This window comes from Ranitomeya imitator, chromosome 5 (assembly GCF_032444005.1).
Source record: "Ranitomeya imitator isolate aRanImi1 chromosome 5, aRanImi1.pri, whole genome shotgun sequence".
Classification (NCBI taxonomy): domain Eukaryota; kingdom Metazoa; phylum Chordata; class Amphibia; order Anura; family Dendrobatidae; genus Ranitomeya; species Ranitomeya imitator.
The window spans coordinates 21,158,962-21,182,206 of NC_091286.1; the positions used below are offsets into that span (position 1 = coordinate 21,158,962).

General features: G+C 40.8%; 1 protein-coding gene across 2 annotated transcripts in view; it reads right to left on the bottom strand.

Moving 5' to 3' along the window:
- GALNT14 (polypeptide N-acetylgalactosaminyltransferase 14) overlaps positions 1-23,245 on the bottom strand; it is a 473,304-nt gene that overhangs the window by 291,187 nt on the left and 158,872 nt on the right. Inside the window, exon 1 of one of the 2 annotated variants that reach the window (XM_069768379.1) lies at positions 9,739-9,837. The exons of the other annotated variant lie outside the window; for it this stretch is intronic. Within the exon in view, the coding sequence (XP_069624480.1) occupies positions 9,739-9,783 (45 nt within the window). The 5' untranslated portion in view covers positions 9,784-9,837. Of the gene's footprint in view, positions 1-9,738; positions 9,838-23,245 lie in introns of those variants that run through there. 2 annotated transcript variants of the gene reach the window in all.

The window sequence follows — 23,245 nt, forward strand, 5'->3', positions numbered from 1 at the left end:
AAAGAATAACTGGATCTGTTCTTTGGGGGGTTTCTGGCACATTGACTTCTACAGGAAACATCATAACGGATTATTGCCAATTTGGTTCCGTTTTTGCTCCATTTGTCTTTTTAACTGCTGGATGGATTTGGCATAAACAGATGACAACTGGACACGTGAACAGATCCTTAGACCCAGTGAAGCTGGTAACATTACCATGAAGATCCAAATAATCAGAATAATTGTAGAATCATCAGCGAAAGTTCTCCTGCCCAATATAAAAATGAGCTTTACTGTAGTTGATCTCATAAAACACTTAGTTTAGTTTTAGGATTATACGTCCATCTTGACAGTAAGTCCATCAGTGTCCTCAGGTCTAAGAGATCTATTAATATTGCAGACAGTTTGTACTGTGAAATCTGGAAACTCTAAACTTAAAATCTCATTGTGGGAACGTAGCCTTAGGGTCGGTATTAAAACAGCGATAGCAATAAGAAGGTTTTTTTATTCCTTTTTTTAATAGTGAGATGCAATTCTTCACCACTGATTTCGGTGTTTTTGTGTATTTTTTTTGAAGGTGGACGAGTCGTATGTATCAGCATCCAGCAGGTTGTATTTCCCTACTGTAAAGGGTCAGGATTTTTTCTCAGTAGCCAATGAATAATCTTTATTTTTATATAGCGCTAACATATTCCGCAGCGCTTTACAGTTTTGCACACATTATCATCACTGTCCCTCATGGGGCTCACAATCTAGATTCCCTATCTGTATGTCTTTGGAATGTGGGAGGAAACCGGAGTGCCCGGAGGAAACCCACGCAAACACGGAGAGAACATACAAACTCTTTGCAGATGTTGTCCTGGGTGGGATTCGAACCCAGGACCCCAGCGCTGCAAGGCTGCTGTGCTAACCAATGAGCCACCGTGCTGCCCGTATGAATCTGCGGAAGGAGGGAGATGCAGCTGCAGAATGTCTCCATTCTGTGAGAGTTCATGCTGTGAGAGGGGGGAAGGAGCAGCTGGATTGAGATTTCTTTTTCTAGGTATTAGGATGGTTAGTGACACCCTCCTGGGTCTGCAAAAAGCTTCAAGTCTCCGATGCCCAATTTGTACTTTAGTGCCTTCCCTTTAATAACAGCACTTTGCCTGAACGAGGGAGAGCTTCAATAAGCAAAATGGTGATGTGGTATGTGACGGTATTACATATTAAAGACATTACGGTGACCCTTTAAAGGATCATCTCAACATAACAACTCACCTTTAAACAGAAGGCATCGCAGATGTTACTTTTGGGGAACAGGTTCAGGGTTAAAGTTACATAACATAACTGGAATAGAAGGGAGAACATGGTTGGGTTAAGTCTACACACCAGTGTGTGTGCATGAAATTCATACGCCCTAATGGTGAGAAAATCCCTTGAAAATGGCTATAATATTGGATGCAAGGCATCAACTTTTGTTCATCAACGCATCAGGCATCACCACTGGTCCTTGCACTATGTCTCGACTGGAGTGCCCCTTCAAGGTTTAGGTGCAGTTGCCTGACACTGAGCACCAGAATTCAGTTTACTGTCTTCTGATACAGTGTAACGGTGTCCTACTCACTATCTGTAGAGCTTTCATTCCAGGTCCAAAGACAACTAAAGGAAGAATCCTTGTATCCGACTCCACCTTAGCCCTGACACTACGTTTCGCCTGAAGTGTTCTCTCTAGGACTCCAAGATTTAGAGACAGCTGCCTGACACTGGGCACTAAAATTCAGTTTACTGTCTTCTGACACAGTGTAACGGTGTCCTACTCACTATCTGTAAAGCTATCATTCCAGGTCCAAAGACAAATAAAGGGAGAATCCATGTATCTGACTCCACCTTAGCCCTGACACTACGTTTCGCCTGAAGTGCTCTGTTATGAAAGGCAATTCAGTACTACAATGGACATAGCGGTCAGAGCACATACAGTGATCTGACAATAACCCAAAATCATAGAACGAGCTCTGAGACGTGGGAACTCTGCAGACCGCAATCCCTAATCCTCTCCAAACAACACTAGAGGCAGCCGTGGATTGCGCCTAACTCTGCCTATGCAACTCGGCACAGCCTGAGAAACTAACTAGCCTGAAGATAGAAAACAAGCCTACCTTGCCTCAGAGAAATACCCCAAAGGAAAAGGCAGCCCCCCACATATAATGACTGTGAGTAAGATGAAAAGACAAACGTAGAGATGAAATAGATTCAGCAAAGTGAGGCCCGACTTTCTTAACAGATCGAGGATAGAAAAGGTAACTTTGCGGTCTACACAAAACCCTAAAGAACACCACGCAAAGGGGACAAAAAGACCCTCCGTACCGAACTAACGGCACGGAGGTACACCCTTTGTGTCTCAGAGCTTCCAGCAACAAATTAGACAAGCTGGACAGAAAAAATAGCAAACAAATAGCAAAGAAGAACTTAGCTATGCAGAGCAGCAGGCCACAGGAATGATCCAGGGAAAAGCAAGTCCAACACTGGAACATTGACAGGAAGCCAGGATCAAAGCATTAGGTGGAGTTAAGTAGAGAAGCACCTAACGACCTCACCAGATCACCTGAGGGAGGAAACTCAGAAGCCGCAGTACCACTTCCCTCCACCAACAGAAGCTCACAGAGAGAATCAGCCGAAGTACCACTTGTGACCACAAGAGGGAGCTCTGCCACAGAATTCACAACAGTACCCCCCCTCCTTGAGGAGGGGTCACCGAACCCTCAACAGAGCCCCCAGGCCGACCAGGATGAGCCACATGAAAGGCACGAACAAGATCTGGAGCATGGACATCAGAGGCAAAAACCCAGGAATTATCTTCCTGAGCATAACCCTTCCATTTAACCAGATACTGGAGTTTCCGTCTAGAAACACGAGAATCCAAAATCTTCTCCACAATATACTCCAATTCCCCCTCCACCAAAACCGGGGCAGGAGGATCAACAGATGGAACCATAGGTGCCACGTATCTCCGCAACAATGACCTATGGAATACGTAATGTATGGAAAAAGAATCTGGAAGGGTCAGACGAAAAGACACAGGATTAAGAACCTCAGAAATCCTATACGGACCAATGAAACGAGGTTTAAACTTAGGAGAGGAAACCTTCATAGGAATATGACGAGAAGATAACCAAACCAGATCCCCAACACGAAGTCGGGGACCCACACGGCGTCTGCGATTAGCGAAACGTTGAGCCTTCTCCTGGGACAAGGTCAAATTGTCCACTACATGAGTCCAAATCTGCTGCAACCTGTCCACCACAGTATCCACACCAGGACAGTCCGAAGACTCAACCTGTCCTGAAGAGAAACGAGGATGGAACCCAGAATTGCAGAAAAATGGCGAAACCAAGGTAGCCGAGCTGGCCCGATTATTAAGGGCGAACTCAGCCAAAGGCAAAATGGACACCCAGTCATCCTGATCGGCAGAAACAAAGCATCTCAGATATGTTTCCAAGGTCCGATTGGTTCGTTCGGTCTGGCCATTAGTCTGAGGATGGAAAGCCAAGGAAAAAGACAAGTCAATGCCCATCCTACCACAAAAGGCTCGCCAAAACCTTGAAACAAACTGGGAACCTCTGTCAAAAACGATATTCTCTGGAATGCCATGTAAACGAACCACATGCTGGAAGAACAATGGCACCAAATCAGAGGAGGAAGGCAATTTAGACAAGGGTACCAGATGGACCATCTTAGAAAAGCGATCACAGACCACCCAAATGACTGACATCTTTTGAGAAACGGGAAGATCAGAAATAAAATCCATAGAGATATGTGTCCAAGGCCTCTTCGGGACCGGCAAGGGCAAAAGCAACCCACTGGCACGAGAACAGCAGGGCTTAGCCCGAGCACAAATCCCACAGGACTGCACAAAAACACGCACATCCCGCGACAGAGACGGCCACCAAAAGGATCTAGCCACCAACTCTCTGGTACCAAAGATTCCAGGACGACCAGCCAACACCGAACAATGAACCTCAGAGATAACTTTATTGGTCCACCTATCAGGGACAAACAGTCTCTCCGCTGGACAACGATCAGGTTTATTAGACTGAAATTTTTGCAGCACCCGCCGCAAATCAGGGGAGATGGCAGACACAATTACTCCTTCCTTGAGGATACCCGCCGGCTCAGACAAACCCGAAGAGTCGGGCACAAAACTCCTAGACAGAGCATCCGCCTTCACATTTTTAGAGCCCGGAAGGTACGAAATCACAAAGTCAAAACGGGCAAAAAACAGCGACCAACGAGCCTGTCTAGGATTCAACCGCTTAGCAGACTCAAGATAAGTCAAGTTCTTATGATCAGTCAATACCACCACGCGATGCTTAGCTCCTTCAAGCCAATGACGCCCCTCCTCGAATGCCCACTTCATGGCCAGCAACTCTCGGTTGCCCACATCATAATTTCGCTCAGCAGGCGAAAACTTCCTGGAAAAAAAAGCGCATGGTTTCATCACTGAGCAATCAGAACCTCTCTGCGACAAAACAGCCCCTGCTCCAATCTCAGAAGCATCAACCTTGACCTGGAACGGAAGAGAAACATCTGGTTGACACAACACAGGGGCAGAAGAAAAACGACGCTTCAACTCTTGAAATGCTTCCACAGCAGCAGAAGACCAACTGACCAAATCAGCACCCTTCTTGGTCAAATCGGTCAATGGTTTGGCAACACTAGAAAAATTGCACATGAAGCGACGATAAAAATTAGCAAAGCCCAGGAACTTTTGCAGACTTTTCAGAGATGTCGGCTGAGTCCAATCATGGATGGCTTGGACCTTAACAGGATCCATCTCCATAGTAGAAGGGGAAAAGATGAACCCCAAAAATGAAACCTTCTGCACACCAAAGAGACACTTTGATCCCTTCACAAACAAAGAATTAGCACGCAGGACCTGAAAAACTGTTCTGACCTGCTTCACATGAGACTCCCAATCATCCGAGAAGATCAAAATGTCATCCAAGTAAACAATCAGGAATTTATCCAGGTACTCTCGGAAGATGTCATGCATAAAGGACTGAAACACTGATGGAGCATTGGCAAGTCCGAATGGCATCACTAGATACTCAAAATGACCCTCGGGCGTATTAAATGCAGTTTTCCATTCATCTCCTCTGTTATGGCTGGCAATCAGGCAACACAGCGTGCAGTAATCAGCGCACATACAGAGATCTGGCAATAACCAAAAACAATAGGACGAGCTCTGAGACGTGGAATCTCTGTAGACTGCAGTACCTGATCTATCCTCACACAACTATAAGCAGCAGTGGATTGCGCCTATCAACTACCTATGCAACTCGGCACTGCCTGAGGAGCTGACTAGCCTGAAGATAGAAATACAAGCCTGACTTACCTCAGAGAAATACCCCAAAGGAATAGGCAGCCCCCCACCTATAATGACTGTTAGCAAGATGAAAAGACAAACGTAGGAATGAAATAGATTCAGCAAAGTGAGGCCCGATATTCTAGACAGAGCGAGGATAGCAAAGAGAACTATGCAGTCTACAAAAAACCCTAAAACGAAAACCACGCAAAGGGGCAAAAAGACCCACCGTGCCGAACTAACAGCACGGCGGTGCACCCCTTTGCTTCTCAGAGCTTCCAGCAAAAGTTAATAGCAAGCTGGACAGAAAAAACAGAAAACAAACTAGAAGCACTTATCTAGCAGAGCAGCAGGCCCAAGGAAAGATGCAGTAGCTCAGATCCAACACTGGAACATTGACAAGGAGCAAGGAAGACAGACTCAGGTGGAGCTAAATAGCAAGGCAGCCAACGAGCTCACCAAAACACCTGAGGGAGGAAGCCCAGAGACTGCAATACCACTTGTGACCACAGAAGTGAACTCAGCCACAGAATTCACAACACTCCTCGCCTGATTCGCACCAGATTATACGCACCACGAAGATCTATCTTGGTGAACCAACTAGCCCCCTTAATCCGAGCAAACAAATCAGATAACAATGGCAATGGGTACTGAAATTTAACCGTGATCTTATTTAGAAGGCGGTAATCTATACAAGGTCTCAGCGAACCATCCTTCTTGGCTACAAAAAAGAACCCTGCTCCTAATGGCGACGATGACGGGCGAATATGCCCCTTCTCCAGGGATTCCTTCACATAACTGCGCATAGTGGCGTGCTCAGGTACGGATAAATTAAACAGTCGACCTTTTGGGAATTTACTACCAGGAATCAAATTGATAGCACAATCACAATCCCTATGCGGAGGTAGGGCATCGGACTTGGGCTCATCAAATACATCCCGGTAATCAGACAAGAACTCTGGAACCTCAGAAGGGGTGGATGACGAAATTGACAGAAATGGAACATCACCAAGTACCCCCTGACAACCCCAGCTGGACACCGACATGGATTTCCAATCTAATACTGGATTATGGGCTTGTAGCCATGGCAACCCCAACACGACCACATCATGCAGATTATGCAACACCAGAAAGCGAATAACCTCCTGATGTGCAGGAGCCATGCACATGGTCAGCTGGGTCCAGTATTAAGGCTTATTCTTGGCCAAAGGCGTAGCATCAATTCCTCTCAATGGAATAGGACACTGCAAGGGCTCTAAGAGAAACCCACAACGCTTAGCATACTCCAAGTCCATCAAATTCAGGGCAGCGCCTGAATCCAAAAATGCCATGACAGAATACGATGACAAAGAGCAGATCAAGGTAACGGACAGAAGAAATTTTGACTGTACCGTACCAATGGTGGCAGACCTAGCGAACCGCTTAGTGCGCTTAGGACAATCAGAGATAGCATGAGTGGAATCACCACAGTAGAAACACAGCCCATTCAGACGTCTGTGTTCTTGCCGTTTAACTCTGGTCAAAGTCCTATCGCACTGCATAGGCTCAGGTTTAAGCTCAGGTAATACCGCCAAATGGTGCACAGATTTACGCTCACGCGTCGACTGATCTGAATGGCCATAGACATAGACTCATTGAAACCAGCAGGCATAGGAAATCCCACCATGACATCCTTAAGGGCTTCAGAGAGACCCTTTCTGAACATAGCTGCCAGCGCAGATTCATTCCATTGAGTGAGCACGGACCACTTTCTAAATTTCTGGCAATATACCTCTATCTCATCCTGACCCTGACAAAGAGCCAGCAAATTTTTCTCTGCCTGATCCACTGAATTAGGTTCATCGTACAGCAATCCGAGAACCAGGAAAAACGCATCGATATTACTCAATGCAGGATCTCCTGGCGCAAGAGAAAATGCCCAGTCCTGAGGGTCGCCGCGCAAAAAAGAAATAACAATCAAAACCTGTTGAACTGGATCACCAGAGGAGCGAGGTTTCAAGGCCAGAAATAATTTACAATTATTTTTGAAACTCAGAAACTTAGTTCTATCTCCAAAAAACAAATCAGGAATAGGAATTCTTGGTTCCAACATATCTTTCTGATCAATAGTGTCTTGAATATTTTGTAAGATATTTTGTAAGAGTTGATCCACAAATGAAGACAGACTTCTAATGTCCATCGCTACACCTGTGTACTGAACTACCCAAATGTCTAGGGGAAAAAAAAGGCAAAACACAGTGCAAAGAAAAAAAAATGGTCTCAGAACTTCTTTTTTCCCTCTATTGAGAATCATTAGTACTTTTGGCTTCCTGTACTGTTATGAAAGGCAATTCAGTACCACAATGGACATAGAGGTCAGCGCACATACAGTGACCTGGCAATAACCCAAGATCATAGAACGAGCTCTGAGACGTGGGAACTCTGCAGACCGCAATCCCTGATCCTCTCCAAACAACACTAGAGGCAGCCGTGGATTGCGCCTAACTCTGCCTATGCAACTCGGCACAGCCTGAGAAACTAACTAGCCTGAAGATAGAAAATAAGCCTACCTTGCCTCAGAGAAATACCCCAAAGGAAAAGGCAGCCCCCCACATATAATGACTGTGAGTTAAGATGAAAAGACAAACGTAGAGATGAAACAGATTCAGCAAAGTGAGGCCCGACTTTCTTAACAGATCGAGGATAGAAAAGGTAACTTTGCAGTCTACACAAAACCCTAAAGAAAACCACGCAAAGGGGGCAAAAAGACCCTCCGTACCGAACTAACGGCACGGAGGTACACCCTTTGCGTCCCAGAGCTTCCAGCAACAAATTAGACAAGCTGGACAGAAAAAATAGCAAACAAATAGCAAAGAAGAACTTAGCTATGCAGAGCAGCAGGCCACAGGAATGATCCAGGGAAAAGCAAGTCCAACACTGGAACATTGACAGGAAGCCAGGATCAAAGCATTAGGTGGAGTTAAGTAGAGAAGCACCTAACGACCTCACCAGATCACCTGAGGGAGGAAACTCAGAAGCCGCAGTACCACTTCCCTCCACCAACAGAAGCTCACAGAGAGAATCAGCCGAAGTACCACTTGTGACCACAGGAGGGAGCTCTGCCACAGAATTCACAACAGTGCTCTCTCTAGGACTCCAAGATTTAAAGACAGCTGCCTGACACTGGGCACTAAAATTCAGTTTACTGTCTTCTAATACAGTGTAAAGGTGTCCAACTCACTATCTGTAAAGCTATAAGTCAAAAGACAACTAAAGGGAGAGTCCTTGTATCCGACTCCACATTGGCCCTGACACTGCATTTCGCCTGAAGTGCTCTCTCTAGGACTCCAACATTTAGAGACAACTGCCTGACACTGGGCACTAAAATTCAGTTTACTGTCTTCTGATACACTGTAACGGTGTCCAACCCACTATCTGTAGAGCTATCATTCCAGGTCCAAAGACAACTAAAAGGAGAACAATGTATCAGGCACAACCTTAGTCCTTGCGCTAAAAATCATACAGTGCATTCGTTTTATCGAGAGCGCTAGTTCTCAACTGTACTCTTATTAAAAATATTCTCCTATAAAATAAAATTAAAAAATTAAAAAAATGCATCATATTTTATTGGCTTAAGGGGCAGCCAGCTGACATTGAGTAGTAAAATTCATTCTCATGCCTTCTGGTACGGTAGAAGGGTAATTGAGGCACGAACCATAAAGTGATCATTCTGTCTTATAAAAATATATAGCATATGACTGCTAAAATTGCCGGCTAACATCATAAATGGGCACTTTACATGAGCCGCCGGCACAAATCTTAATACATCCATAAAAATTACATAAAAAAGAGCAAATAAATAAGTGTTTTATAAACCAAATACCAGCGAAGTACAGGTGGCGACGACTTGTTACGGTGAATATATATGTATATACTTGGGAAACTGTTATTTTACATTCTCGTTACCCTGTTCCAAAGGGGATAATCCAATTTATTTTCCTATTTTACACGTTACGGAAGGATGTTTATCCAGATTACGGCTTTTCCGTCTTCACATACATTTATGGGATAATTCTCAGTCTATGTATGGAGGTCACATCGTGTAGGTATACGGTATATACTACACAGAATCCTTCTGATCTGGGATAATTCCGTAATACGATACATGGTGGACATAGAAGTATCAGAGGTGACAGCATTAAAAATTCTTCTCCGGAATGATACAATATTATAATTCTCACATGTAATATTGATACATTTGGCTTTAGATGATGGATCTCTATGATACAGATAACACTGGACACTGATCTCATCAGACGCAGCCTCCGGGTGACATCACACCTCCATTAGGTCCCGCACAATATGCAGATCGATGCTTTGCCTCCATCTGTAGTCACTGTCTGGACCTAATATACACTGTAATATAGATTTCCTTCTACCTGCAAAATGATCCATGAGTCAGTCCCATGTAAATGGATCGACATGTCTGAGATGATGAACGGCAGAGCTCTCGTATCGTATCGATCTCTGTCTGTATTTGTATCTGCAATTAGGTAAAATAGAATATGAATGGTGATTTAATGCCCTGATAATATCATCAACTGCAGATTACAGTAAGCGAAAAGATGAAGCTGAAAAAGAAAGGATCAAATCGAAGATAATTCACAACATACCTCTTATATCCAAATGTAAGGGCAAGATAAATCACATTCTAAACTACACAGAGGCAGTATTATAGTAGTTATATTACCGTACATAGGGAGCAGTATTATAGTAGTTATATTCTTGTACATAGGAGCAGTATTATAGTAGTTATATTACCGTACATAGGGAGCAGTATTATAGTAGTTATATTCTTGTACATAGGGGCAGTATTATAGTAGTTATATTCTTGTACATAGGAGCAGTATTATAGTAGTTATATTACCGTACATAGGGAGCAGTATTATAGTAGTTATATTCTTGTACATAGGAGCAGTATTATAGTAGTTATATTCCTGTACATAGGAGCAGTATTATAGCAGTTATATTCTTGTACATAGGTGCAGTATTATAGTAGTTATATTCTTGTACATAGGGGCAGTATTATAGTAGTTATATTCTTGTACATAGGGGCAGTATTATAGTAGTTATATTCTTGTATATAGAGGCAGTATTATAGTAGTTATATTACCGTACATAGGGAGCAGTATTATAGTAGTTATATTCTTGTACATAGGGGCAGTATTATAGTAGTTATATTCCTGTACATAGGAGCAGTATTATAGCAGTTATATTCTTGTACATACAGTGGGGCAAAAAAGTATTTAGTCAGTCAGCAATAGTGCAAGTTCCACCACTTAAAAAGATGAGAGGCGTCTGTAATTTACATCATAGGTAGACCTCAACTATGGGAGACAAACTGAGAAAAAAAAATCCAGAAAATCACATTGTCTGTTTTTTTATCATTTTTTTGCATATTATGGTGGAAAATAAGTATTTGGTCAGAAACAAACAATCAAGATTTCTGGCTCTCACAGACCTGTAACTTCTTCTTTAAGAGTCTCCTCTTTCCTCCACTCATTACCTGTAGTAATGGCACCTGTTTAAACTTGTTATCAGGATAAAAAGACACCTGTGCACACCCTCAAACAGTCTGACTCCAAACTCCACTATGGTGAAGACCAAAGAGCTGTCAAAGGACACCAGAAACAAAATTGTAACCCTGCACCAGGCTGGGAAGACTGAATCTGCAATAGCCAACCAGCTTGGAGTGAAGAAATCAACAGTGGGAGCAATAAGTAGAAAATGGAAGACATACAAGACCACTGATAATCTCCCTCGATCTGGGGCTCCACGCAAAATCCCACCCCGTGGGGTCAGAATGATCACAAGAACGGTGAGCAAAAATCCCAGAACCACGCGGGGGGACCTAGTGAATGAACTGCAGAGAGCTGGGACCAATGTAACAAGGCCTACCATAAGTAACACACTACGCCACCATGGACTCAGATCCTGCAGTGCCAGATGTGTCCCACTGCTTAAGCCAGTACATGTCCGGGCCCGTCTGAAGTTTGCTAGAGAGCATTTGGATGATCCAGAGGAGTTTTGGGAGAATGTCCTATGGTCTGATGAAACCAAACTGGAACTGTTTGGTAGAAACACAACTTGTCGTGTTTGGAGGAAAAAGAATAATGAGTTGCATCCATCAAACACCATACCTACTGTAAAGCATGGTGGTGGAAACATCATGCTTTGGGGCTGTTTCTCTGCAAAGGGGCCAGGACGACTGATCCGGGTACATGAAAGAATGAATGGGGCCATGTATCGTGAGATTTTGAGTGCAAACCTCCTTCCATCAGCAAGGGCATTGAAGATGAAACGTGGCTGGGTCTTTCAACATGACAATGATCCAAAGCACACCGCCAGGGCAACGAAGGAGTGGCTTCGTAAGAAGCATTTCAAGGTCCTGGAGTGGCCTAGCCAGTCTCCAGATCTCAACCCTATAGAAAACCTTTGGAGGGAGTTGAAAGTCCGTGTTGCCAAGTGAAAAGCCAAAAACATCACTGCTCTAGAGGAGATCTGCATGGAGGAATGGGCCAACATACCACCAACAGTGTGTGCCAACCTTGTGAAGACTTACAGAAAACGTTTGACCTCTGTCATTGCCAACAAAGGATATATTACAAAGTAATGAGATGAAATTTTGTTTCTGACCAAATACTTATTTTCCACCATAATATGCAAATAAAATGTTAAAAAAACAGACAATATGATTTTCTGGATTTTTTTTTCTCAGTTTGTCTCCCATAGTTGAGGTCTACCTATGATGTAAATTACAGACGCCTCTCATCTTTTTAAGTGGTGGAACTTGCACTATTGCTGACTGACTAAATACTTTTTTGCCCCACTGTAGGTGCAGTATTATAGTAGTTATATTCTTGTACATAGGGGCAGTATTATAGCAGTTATATTCTTGTACATAGGTGCAGTATTATAGTAGTTATATTCTTGTACATAGGGGCAGTATTATAGTAGTTATATTCTTGTACATAGGAGCAGTATTATAGTAGTTATATTCTTGTATATAGAGGCAGTATTATAGTAGTTATATTACCGTACATAGGGAGCAGTATTATAGTAGTTACAGTATATTCTTGTACATAGGGGCAGTATTATAGTAGTTATATTCTTGTACATAGGAGCAGTATTATAGTAGTTATATTCTTGTACATAGGGGCAGTATTATAGTAGTTATATTCCTGTACATAGGAGCAGTATTATAGCAGTTATATTCTTGTACATAGGTGCAGTATTATAGTAGTTATATTCTTGTACGTAGGGGCAGTATTATAGTAGTTATATTCTTGTACATAGGGGCAGTATTATAGTAGTTATATTACTGTACATAGGGGGCAGTATTATAGTAGTTATATTCTTGTACATAGGAGCAGTATTATAGTAGTTATAGTCTTGTACATAGGGGGCAGTATTATAGTAGTTATATTCTTGTACATAGGAGCAGTATTATATTAGTTATATTACTGTACATAGGAGCAGTATTATAGTAGTTATATTCCTGAACATAGGGGCTGTATTATAGTAGTTATATTCTTGTACATAGGGGCAGTATTATAGTAGTTATATTCTTGTACATAGGGGCAGTATTATAGTAGTTATATTCTTGTACATAGGGGCAGTATTATAGTAGTTATATTACTGTACATAGGGGGCAGTATTATAGTAGTTATATTCTTGTACATAGGGGGCAGTATTATAGTAGTTATATTACCATACATAGGGGGCAGTATTATAGTAGTTATATTACTGTACATAGGGGGCAGTATTATAGTAGTTTTATTCTTGTACATAGGGGGCAGTATTATAGTAGTTATATTACCATACATAGGGGGCAGTATTATAGTAGTTATATTACCATACATAGGGGGCAGTATTATAGTAGTTATATTCTTGTACATAGGAGCAGTATTATAGTAGTTATATTCTTGTACATAGGGGCAGTATTATAGTAGTTATATTCTTGTACATAGGGGCAGTATTATAGTAGTTATATTCTTGTACACAGGGGCAGTATTATAGTAGTTATATTCTTGTACATAGGGGCAGTATTATAGTAGTTATATTCTTGTACATAGGGGCAGTATTAGAGTAGATATATTCTTGTACATAGGGGCAGTATTATAGTAGTTATATTCTTGTACATAGGGGGCAGTATTATAGTAGTTATATTCATGTACATAGGGGCAGTATTAGAGTAGATATATTCTTGTACATAGAGGGCAGTATTATAGTAGTTATATTCTTGTACATAGGGGCAGTATTATAGTAGTTATATTCTTGTACATAGGGGGCAGTATTATAGTAGTTATATTCTTGTACATAGGGGGCAGTATTATAGTAGTTATATTACCATACATAGGGGGCAGTATTATAGTAGTTATATTACTGTACATAGGGGGCAGTATTATAGTAGTTATATTCTTGTACATAGGGGGAATTAGTATAGTAGTTATATTACCATACATAGGGGGCAGTATTATAGTAGTTATATTCTTGTACATAGGATCAGTATTATAGTAGTTATATTACCGTACATAGGAGCAGTATTATAGTAGTTATATTACCGTACATAGGGGGCAGTATTATAGTAGTTATATTCTTGTACATAGGGGGCAGTATTATAGTAGTTATATTACCATACATAGGGGGCAGTATTATAGTAGTTATATTACTGTACATAGGGGGCAGTATTATAGTAGTTATATTCTTGTACATAGGGGGCATTATTATAGTAGTTATATTACCATACATAGGGGGCAGTATTATAGTAGTTATATTCTTGTACATAGGAGCAGTATTATAGTAGTTATATTACCGTACATAGGAGCAGTATTATAGTAGTTATATTACCGTACATAGGGGGCAGTATTATAGTAGTTATATTCTTGTACATAGGGGGCAGTATTATAGTAGTTATATTACCATACATAGGGGGCAGTATTATAGTAGTTATATTACTGTACATAGGGGGCAGTATTATAGTAGTTATATTCTTGTACATAGGAGCAGTATTATAGTAGTTATATTCTTGTACATAGGAGCAGTATTATAGTAGTTATATTACCGTACATAGGGGGCAGTATTATAGTAGTTATATTCTTGTACATAGGGGGCAGTATTATAGTAGTTATATTACCATACATAGGGGGCAGTATTATAGTAGTTATATTACTGTACATAGGGGGCAGTATTATAGTAGTTATATTCTTGTACATAGGGGGCATTATTATAGTAGTTATATTACCATACATAGGGGGCAGTATTATAGTAGTTATATTCTTGTACATAGGAGCAGTATTATAGTAGTTATATTACCGTACATAGGAGCAGTATTATAGTAGTTATATTACCGTACATAGGGGGCAGTATTATAGTAGTTATATTCTTGTACATAGGGGGCAGTATTATAGTAGTTATATTACCATACATAGGGGGCAGTATTATAGTAGTTATATTCTTGTACATAGGAGCAGTATTATAGTAGTTATATTCTTGTACATAGGAGCAGTATTATAGTAGTTATATTCTTGTACATAGGGGCAGTATTATAGTAGTTATATTCTTGTACACAGGGGCAGTATTATAGTAGTTATATTCTTGTACATAGGGGCAGTATTATAGTAGTTATATTCTTGTACATAGGGGCAGTATTAGAGTAGATATATTCTTGTACATAGGGGCAGTATTATAGTAGTTATATTCTTGTACATAGGGGGCAGTATTATAGTAGTTATATTCATGTACATAGGGGCAGTATTAGAGTAGATATATTCTTGTACATAGAGGGCAGTATTATAGTAGTTATGTTCTTGTATATAGGGGCAGTATTATAGTAGTTATTTGGAGCAGTATTATAGCAGTTATATTCTTGTACATAGGGGCAGTATTATAGTAGTTACAGTGGGGCAAAAAAGTATTTAGTCAGTCAGCAATAGTGCAAGTTCCATCCCTTAAAAAGATGAGAGGCGTCTGTAATTTACATCATAGGTAGACCTCAACTATGGGAGACAAACTGAGAAAAAAAATCCAGAAAATCACATTGTCTGTTTTTTTAACATTTTATTTGCATATTATGGTGGAAAATAAGTATTTGGTCAGAAACAAAATTTCATCTCAATACTTTGTAATATATCCTTTGTTGGCAATAACAGAGGTCAAACGTTTTCTGTAAGTCTTCACAAGGTTGCCACACACTGTTGTTGGTATGTTGGCCCATTCCTCCATGCAGATCTCCTCTAGAGCAGTGATGTTTTTGGCTTTTCGCTTGGCAACACGGACTTTCAACTCCCTCCAAAGGTTTTCTATAGGGTTGAGATCTGGAGACTGGCTAGGCCACTCCAGGACCTTGAAATGCTTCTTACGAAGCCACTCCTTCGTTGCCCTGGCGGTGTGCTTTGGATCATTGTCATGTTGAAAGACCCAGCCACGTTTCATCTTCAATGCCCTTGCTGATGGAAGGAGGTTTGCACTCAAAATCTCACGATACATGGCCCCATTCATTCTTTCATGTACCCGGATCAGTCGTCCTGGCCCCTTTGCAGAGAAACAGCCCCAAAGCATGATGTTTCCACCACCATGCTTTACAGTAGGTATGGTGTTTGATGGATGCAACTCAGTATTCTTTGTCCTCCAAACACGACAAGTTGTGTTTCTACCAAACAGTTCCAGTTTGGTTTCATCAGACCATAGGACATTCTCCCAAAACTCCTCTGGACCATCCAAATGCTCTCTAGCAAACTTCAGATGGGCCCGGACATGTACTGGCTTAAGCAGTGGGACACATCTGGCATTGCAGGATCTGAGTCCATGGTGGCGTAGTGTGTTACTTATGGTAGGCCTTGTTACATTGGTCCCAGCTCTCTGCAGTTCATTCACTAGGTCCCCCCGCGTGGTTCTGGGATTTTTGCTCACCGTTCTTGTGATCATTCTGACCCCACGGGGTGGGATTTTGCGTGGAGCCCCAGATCGAGGGAGATTATCAGTGGTCTTGTATGTCTTCCATTTTCTAATTATTGCTCCCACTGTTGATTTCTTCACTCCAAGCTGGTTGGCTATTGCAGATTCAGTCTTCCCAGCCTGGTGCAGGGCTACAATTTTGTTTCTGGTGTCCTTTGACAGCTCTTTGGTCTTCACCATAGTGGAGTTTGGAGTCAGACTGTTTGAGTGTGTGCACAGGTGTCTTTTTATACTGATAACAAGTTTAAACAGGTGCCATTACTACAGGTAATGAGTGGAGGAAAGAGGAGACTCTTAAAGAAGAAGTTACAGGTCTGTGAGAGCCAGAAATCTTGATTGTTTGTTTCTGACCAAATACTTATTTTCCACCATAATATGCAAAAAAATGATAAAAAAACAGACAATGTGATTTTCTGGATTTTTTTTTCTCAGTTTGTCTCCCATAGTTGAGGTCTACCCATGATGTAAATTACAGACGCCTCTCATCTTTTTAAGTGGTGAAACTTGCACTATTGCTGACTGACTAAATACTTTTTTGCCCCACTGTATATTCTTGTACATAGGGGCAGTATTATAGTAGTTATATTCATGTACATAGGTACAGTATTATAGTATATTCTTGTATATAGGGGCAGTATTATAGTAGTTATATTCTTGTATATAGGGGCAGTATTATAGTAGTTATATTCTTGTATATAGGGACAGTATTATAGTAGTTATATTCTTGTACATAGGGGCAGTATTATAGTAGTTATATTTTTGTATATAGGAGCAGTATTATAGTAGTTATAATCTTGTACATAGGGGCAGTATTATAGTAGTTATATTCTTGTACATAGGGGCAGTATTATAGTAGTTATATTCTTGTACATAGGGGGCAGTATTATAGTAGTTATATTCATGTACATAGGTACAGTATTATAGTATATTCTTGTATATAGGGGCAGTATTATAGTAGTTATATTCTTGTATATAGGGGCAGTATTATAGTAGTTATATTCTTGTATATAGGGACAGTATTATAGTAGTTATATTCTTGTACATAGGGGCAGTATTATAGTAGTTATATTTTTGTATATAGGAGCAGTATTATAGTAGTTATAATCTTGTACATAGGGGCAGTATTATAGTAGTTATATTCTTGTACATAGGAGCAGTATTATAGTAGTTATATTCTTGTACATAGGAGCAGTATTATAGTAGTTATGTCCTTGTATATAGGGGCAGTATTATAGTAGTTATTTGGAGCAGTATTATAGTAGTTATATTCTTGTACATAGGGGCAGTATTATAGTAGTTATATTCTTGTACATAGGGGCAGTATTATAGTAGTTATGTTCTTGTATATAGGGGCAGTATTATAGTAGTTATTTGGAGCAGTATTATAGTAGTTATATTCTTGTACATAGGAGCAGTATTATAGTAGTTATATTCTTGTACATAGGGGCAGTATTATAGTAGTTATATTCTTGTACATAGGGACAGTATTATAGTAGTTATGTTCTTGTACATAGGGGGCAGTATTATAGTAGTTATGTTCTTGTATATAGAAGCAGTATTATAGTAGTTATATTCTTGTACATAGGGGCAGTATTATAGTAGTTATATTCTTGTACATAGGGGGCAGTATTATAGTAGTTATGTTCTTGTATATAGAAGCTAGTGCTACGCCGCAGATATTAAGGGTTTGGCAGTGAATTTTGAGTTTCCAGGAGTGGCTGCAGATTTGCAGTCTTGCTTTCTGTACTGTGACTGTAGAGAAATAATTACAAGTTAAAATTTCAGAGAAGATGAAGATCTTACAACTGGAAAGGAGAAGATTTAGGAAAATTACAAGTGGGAAATCATGAAATCTTAGTAGAGAATTTTCTCTAAAAGCCGAACCGCTCCCCTGCGGCCGCTCTGAAGGACGAGTCACGAGTCTCGCTACAGATCATGTGCGACTTATTTGCTCTTCAGAATTCATGGCATGAAACCCAGTGGGTTATTCCCATGTGACGTCTTCGCTTCAGAACCACATCTGTAATGTGGCAGCATTAATGCAGCTCCAGGGCGGCCGATTCAGCTGCAAATCACATCTCTGTATAAACGGCTTCTTCCATTTATGTACAAATTATTAGTCTAAAAAAGTCCTTTCTGTTGTATCAGGAGAATATGTAAATCGGCGCACAGCTCCGGCCATAACTTCTTGCTTTAGCAATCACAGACTTGTGCGGCTGTCCATGGTGCTGATCCTCCAGGGAAAGCCCTCGAACATCATGCACCAATTCAATCAGTTCTCCATCCGCTACAGTACTGTTCATCCTGATCCTCCTGGTTCATGATCATTTATACACACAGTTCGGTGTTTGATAGGAGTGTCTAACCCCTGAGATGCTGTGATCATTAGGGTCTGTAGCATTTACAAATGTTGGAGGCTCCTGGCCACTGTATGGCTTACAAGCCTCCGCAGGTGGAGGTCCCCATAAGGACTAACAGTACCCCACTACATCTCTGCAAGGTGTCAATTTCTTTTGAAGAAGCCCCTGGTTTGGCTTAATATCATTAGACATTGATTTCTAGGGCAGAGCTACTTCCATCACCTTTCTTCCTTCTGGAGGAGAGCTCATTTGCATGCTCTTTTTCACTGGAAATACCGTATTTGCTGGCCTAAAAGTCTCCAAGATAGAAATTTCAGGAGGACACAAAACCCCTTAGATCCCCATCATCAACTCCAGCATTGCAGAAAGTGGGGATTGTTTTCCAATAAAGCTTCTTAAATGCAATCTGTCAGCAGGATTTTGCTATGGAATCTGAGAACAACATGATTTAGGGGCAGAGAGCCTGATTCCAGGGATGTGTCACTGACTGGGCTGCCTGGTGCGCTTTTCATAAAATCTATGTTTTCTCTGCGGTAGCTGTGGCAATACTCGGAATGCTTATCTGTGTATAACCCCGCCCACACACACCTGATTGGCAGCTTACTCCTTACACTTTACATCGTCAGCCAATCAGTGGTGGAGGCGGGGATTACAGATAAGCTAGACTGCTTGGCACGTGACACCTAGTCCTCTAGTGATAATCTCCTGCTAATAAAAAGCTGATTGTATTAAGACTACAGCACACAGCCCAGTAAGTGACAGATTGCTGGATTACATCATGCTGCTCTCAGATTAAATATAAGAAATCTGCAGATAGAGGGGACTATGTCGAGAGAAGGTCACCTATCCCCACACTTGAGGGAAGGTTAGATTCCTTATACCTTTTTCTCCTTTTGCACTGGCCTAGTAAATACTCTGCATAATTTTGCACCTTTTTGTGTATGTGTAACGCTGCTTTTTATTTATGTTTGAGTAAAAAATGTCAGATTATCAGTTTTTAATTAATGTTAATAAATGTGTTTAATAAATAATAATAATAAATGTGTTAAATAATAATAAATGTCTTCAATAAAGTATGCTCTAGCAGAAGCTTATTTATTTCATGTGCACAGGCTTCGAAGTGTTGGTTTATATAAATATTATAATGTAATATAAAAAAAAATATATATATATATATATATATATATATATATATATATATAGTACAGACCAAAGGTTTGGACACACCTTCTCATTTAAAGATTTTTCTGCATTTCCATGACTATGAAAATTGTACGTTCACACTGAAGGCATCAAAACTATGAATTAACACATGTGGAATTATATACTTAACAAAAAAGTGTGAAACAACTGAAATTATGTCTTATATTCTAGGTTCTTCAAAGTAGTCACCTTTTGCTTTGATGACTGCTTTGCACACTCTTGGCATTCTCTTGATGAGCTTCAAGAGGTAGTCACCGGGAATGGTCTTCCAACAATCTTGAAGGAGTTCCCAGAGATGCTTAGCACTTGTTGGCCCTTTTGCCTTCACTCTGCGGTCCAGCTCACCCCAAACCATCTCGATTGGGTTCAGGTCTGGTGACTGTGGGGGCCAGGTCATCTGACGTAGCCCCCCATCACTCTGCTTCTTGGTCAAAAAGCCCTTGCACAGCCTGGAGGTGTGTTTGGGGTCATTGTCCTGTTGAAAAATAAATGATGGTCCAACTAAACGCAAACCGGATGGAATAGCATGCCGCTGCAAGATGCTGTGGTAGCCATGCTGGTTCAGTACGCCTTCAATTTTGAATAAATCCCCAACAGTGTCACCAGCAAAGCCCCCCCACACCATCACACCTCCTCCTCCATGCTTCACGGTGGGAACCAGGCATGTAGAGTCCATCCATTCACCTTTTCTGCGTCGCACAAAGACACGGTGGTTGGAACCAAAGATCTCAAATTTGGACTCATCAGACCAAAGCACAGATTTCCACTGGTCTAATGTCCATTCCTTGTGTTCTTTAGCCCAAACAAGTCTCTTCTGCTTGTTGCCTGTCCTTAGCAGTGGTTTCCTAGCAGCTATTTTACCATGAAGGCCTGCTGCACAAAGTTTCCTCTTAACAGTTGTTGTAGAGATGTGTCTGCTGCTAGAACTCTGTGTGGCATTGACCTGGTCTCTAATCTGAGCTGCTGTTAACCTGTGATTTCTGAGGCCGGTGACTCGGATAAACTTATCCTCAGAAGCAGAGGTGACTCTTGGTCTTCCTTTCCTGGGGCGGTTCTCATGTGAGCCAGTTTCTTTGTTGCTTAATGGTTTTTGCAACTGCACTTGGGGACACTTTCAAAGTTTTCCCAATTTTTTCGACCGACTGAGTGACCTTCATTTCTTAAAGTAATGATGGCCACTCGTTTTTATTTACTTAGCTGCTTTTTTCTTGCCATTATACAAGTTCTAACAGTCTATTCAGTAGGACTATCAGCTGTGTATCCACCAGACTTCTGCTCAACACAACTGATGGTCCCAACCCCATTTATAAGGCAAGAAATCCTACTTATTAAACCTGACAGGGCACACCTGTGAAGTGAAAACCATTCCCGGTGACTACCTCTTGAAGCTCATCAAGAGAATGCCAAGAGTGTGCAAAGCAGTCATCAAAGCAGAAGGTGGCTACTTTGAAGAACCTAGAATATAAGACATAATTTCAGTTGTTTCACACTTTTTTGTTAAGTATATAATTCCACATGTGTTAATTCATAGTTTTGATGCCTTCAGTGTGAATTTACAATGTTCATAGTCATGAAAATACAGAAAAATCTTTAAATGAGAAGGTGTGTCCAAACTTTTGGTCTGTAATATATATATATATATATATATATATATATATATATATATATATATATATATATCAAATGTAATTAGAAACAATAAATAATTTTAGTGATTACAATTATATAAAAAATATCTGTTGCATCCTAAAGGTGAAAATTAAATGGGGCCATCAATCAACAAACTTTTTTTTTTCTAAAGACTCAAACCCTTGGCGTTCATCTAGGAAAGCTGGATATACATTTTCCCTGCAGTGGCCTCTACAGGGGATATTTGGTATTACACCTCGTCCATTCAAATGAATAAATGAGCATTTAATACATGCATGGGGGGGTCCTCCAGGAATATATCCACGGTTTTCAGGAGAACTCCCTCTCAGATACCCAGATACCCCAATAGGGCCTATAAACAGGGGTTAAAACAGTGTTTAACGTGCCGATTCAATCCCCCAATCCTTGGTCTGATGGGGCCCATGTAGGGCCCCAGTCTATAAAAAGCCAAATAATAAAAGCCCTATAATAACACTTGCTTCCTTCAGAGAGAGAAAAGAAAAAAAAAAAGTCAAAGAAATTCTCCGTCGCCTGTTGAAGCATTCAATGTATTTTGACAATAGGGGCTTTCTTCTCCTAATCAATGGGAAAATAAAAGCCTTTTGAAATAAAATATTAATAGAGCAGTCTAATTAAACCAGTAAAATCCCCCCCCCACAATTGTAGGAAAAGCTTTTAACTCAGCATGGCGGTCGGCGCACGGTCCCCGGCGCAGGGCGCGCTTCCGTTTAACCACTTCATTGTTTGATAACCTTTAATAACAATATTGCATAGGGAGCGAAACACCAGTGACAGATTAATTACATGTTGGGGAATATGTAGCAGCATTGATCAGCGCCTGTCTAGACTCAGTGCAGGCACCTCGAGAAGGTAAATGGCATACAATTAAGATAGGAAATAACTAGCTGTAAGAAAAGGACCTCCGAGGAAGCCATTCTGCAGATATCAGATAGAAGTGGAGGGGACGGGCTGCTGCGGGGACTGGCTTGGCGTATGCTCTTACTTTAAGCAGTTTATCAGTTAGTTAGCATGACTATTGTATAGAATTTACCTTAGTTGCAGATACGTCAATCGGTTATACCATAGGCAAGGGGGCGCACTAGATTAAAAAAAAAAACTAGAATTTAATTTATTAAAGTGCATATAAAATTCTGAATTAATTAATCTCATTATAGATCTTAAAAAAAGGCTTAGGGTTCCATTTATTTTGCTGCATAGGTTTAGAATCATTTACCAATTTGTTTCTGCCTGAAGCCACCACTAGGGGGAGCACACTGCGTCCGGATGTATACAACTCTCATTGAGCGCCATATTAAATCTGGACACATTGTGCTCCCCCTAGTGGTGACTGAAAGCAAAAATATTAGCGTTTCAAGGGATCTTTCCGGCATCCAAGACCTGCTAAAAGCTAGAACCATCAACATCGGCCTAAATCTAAACCTCTCCGCACGACAGATTGATTTTATACAACGCTAGTATGTGAAAGAAAAATTGGGCAAAATCTTCCATTTTTCTAAAATTGAAAATATGCACAACAAGAAGGAAAAATGATCAATTTCTATATATTTTTTTCTTCATTTTACTAACACAAAAACAAGTCCCCTACATCCCGGCTTCATGTTAAATGCAGCAGAGCTGAGTAACAAGGAGCCGCGGCAGAGATCCATGTATAATTGATGGCCTCCACTTCATCTCCTGTTAGTTAGAGGCGCAGGTT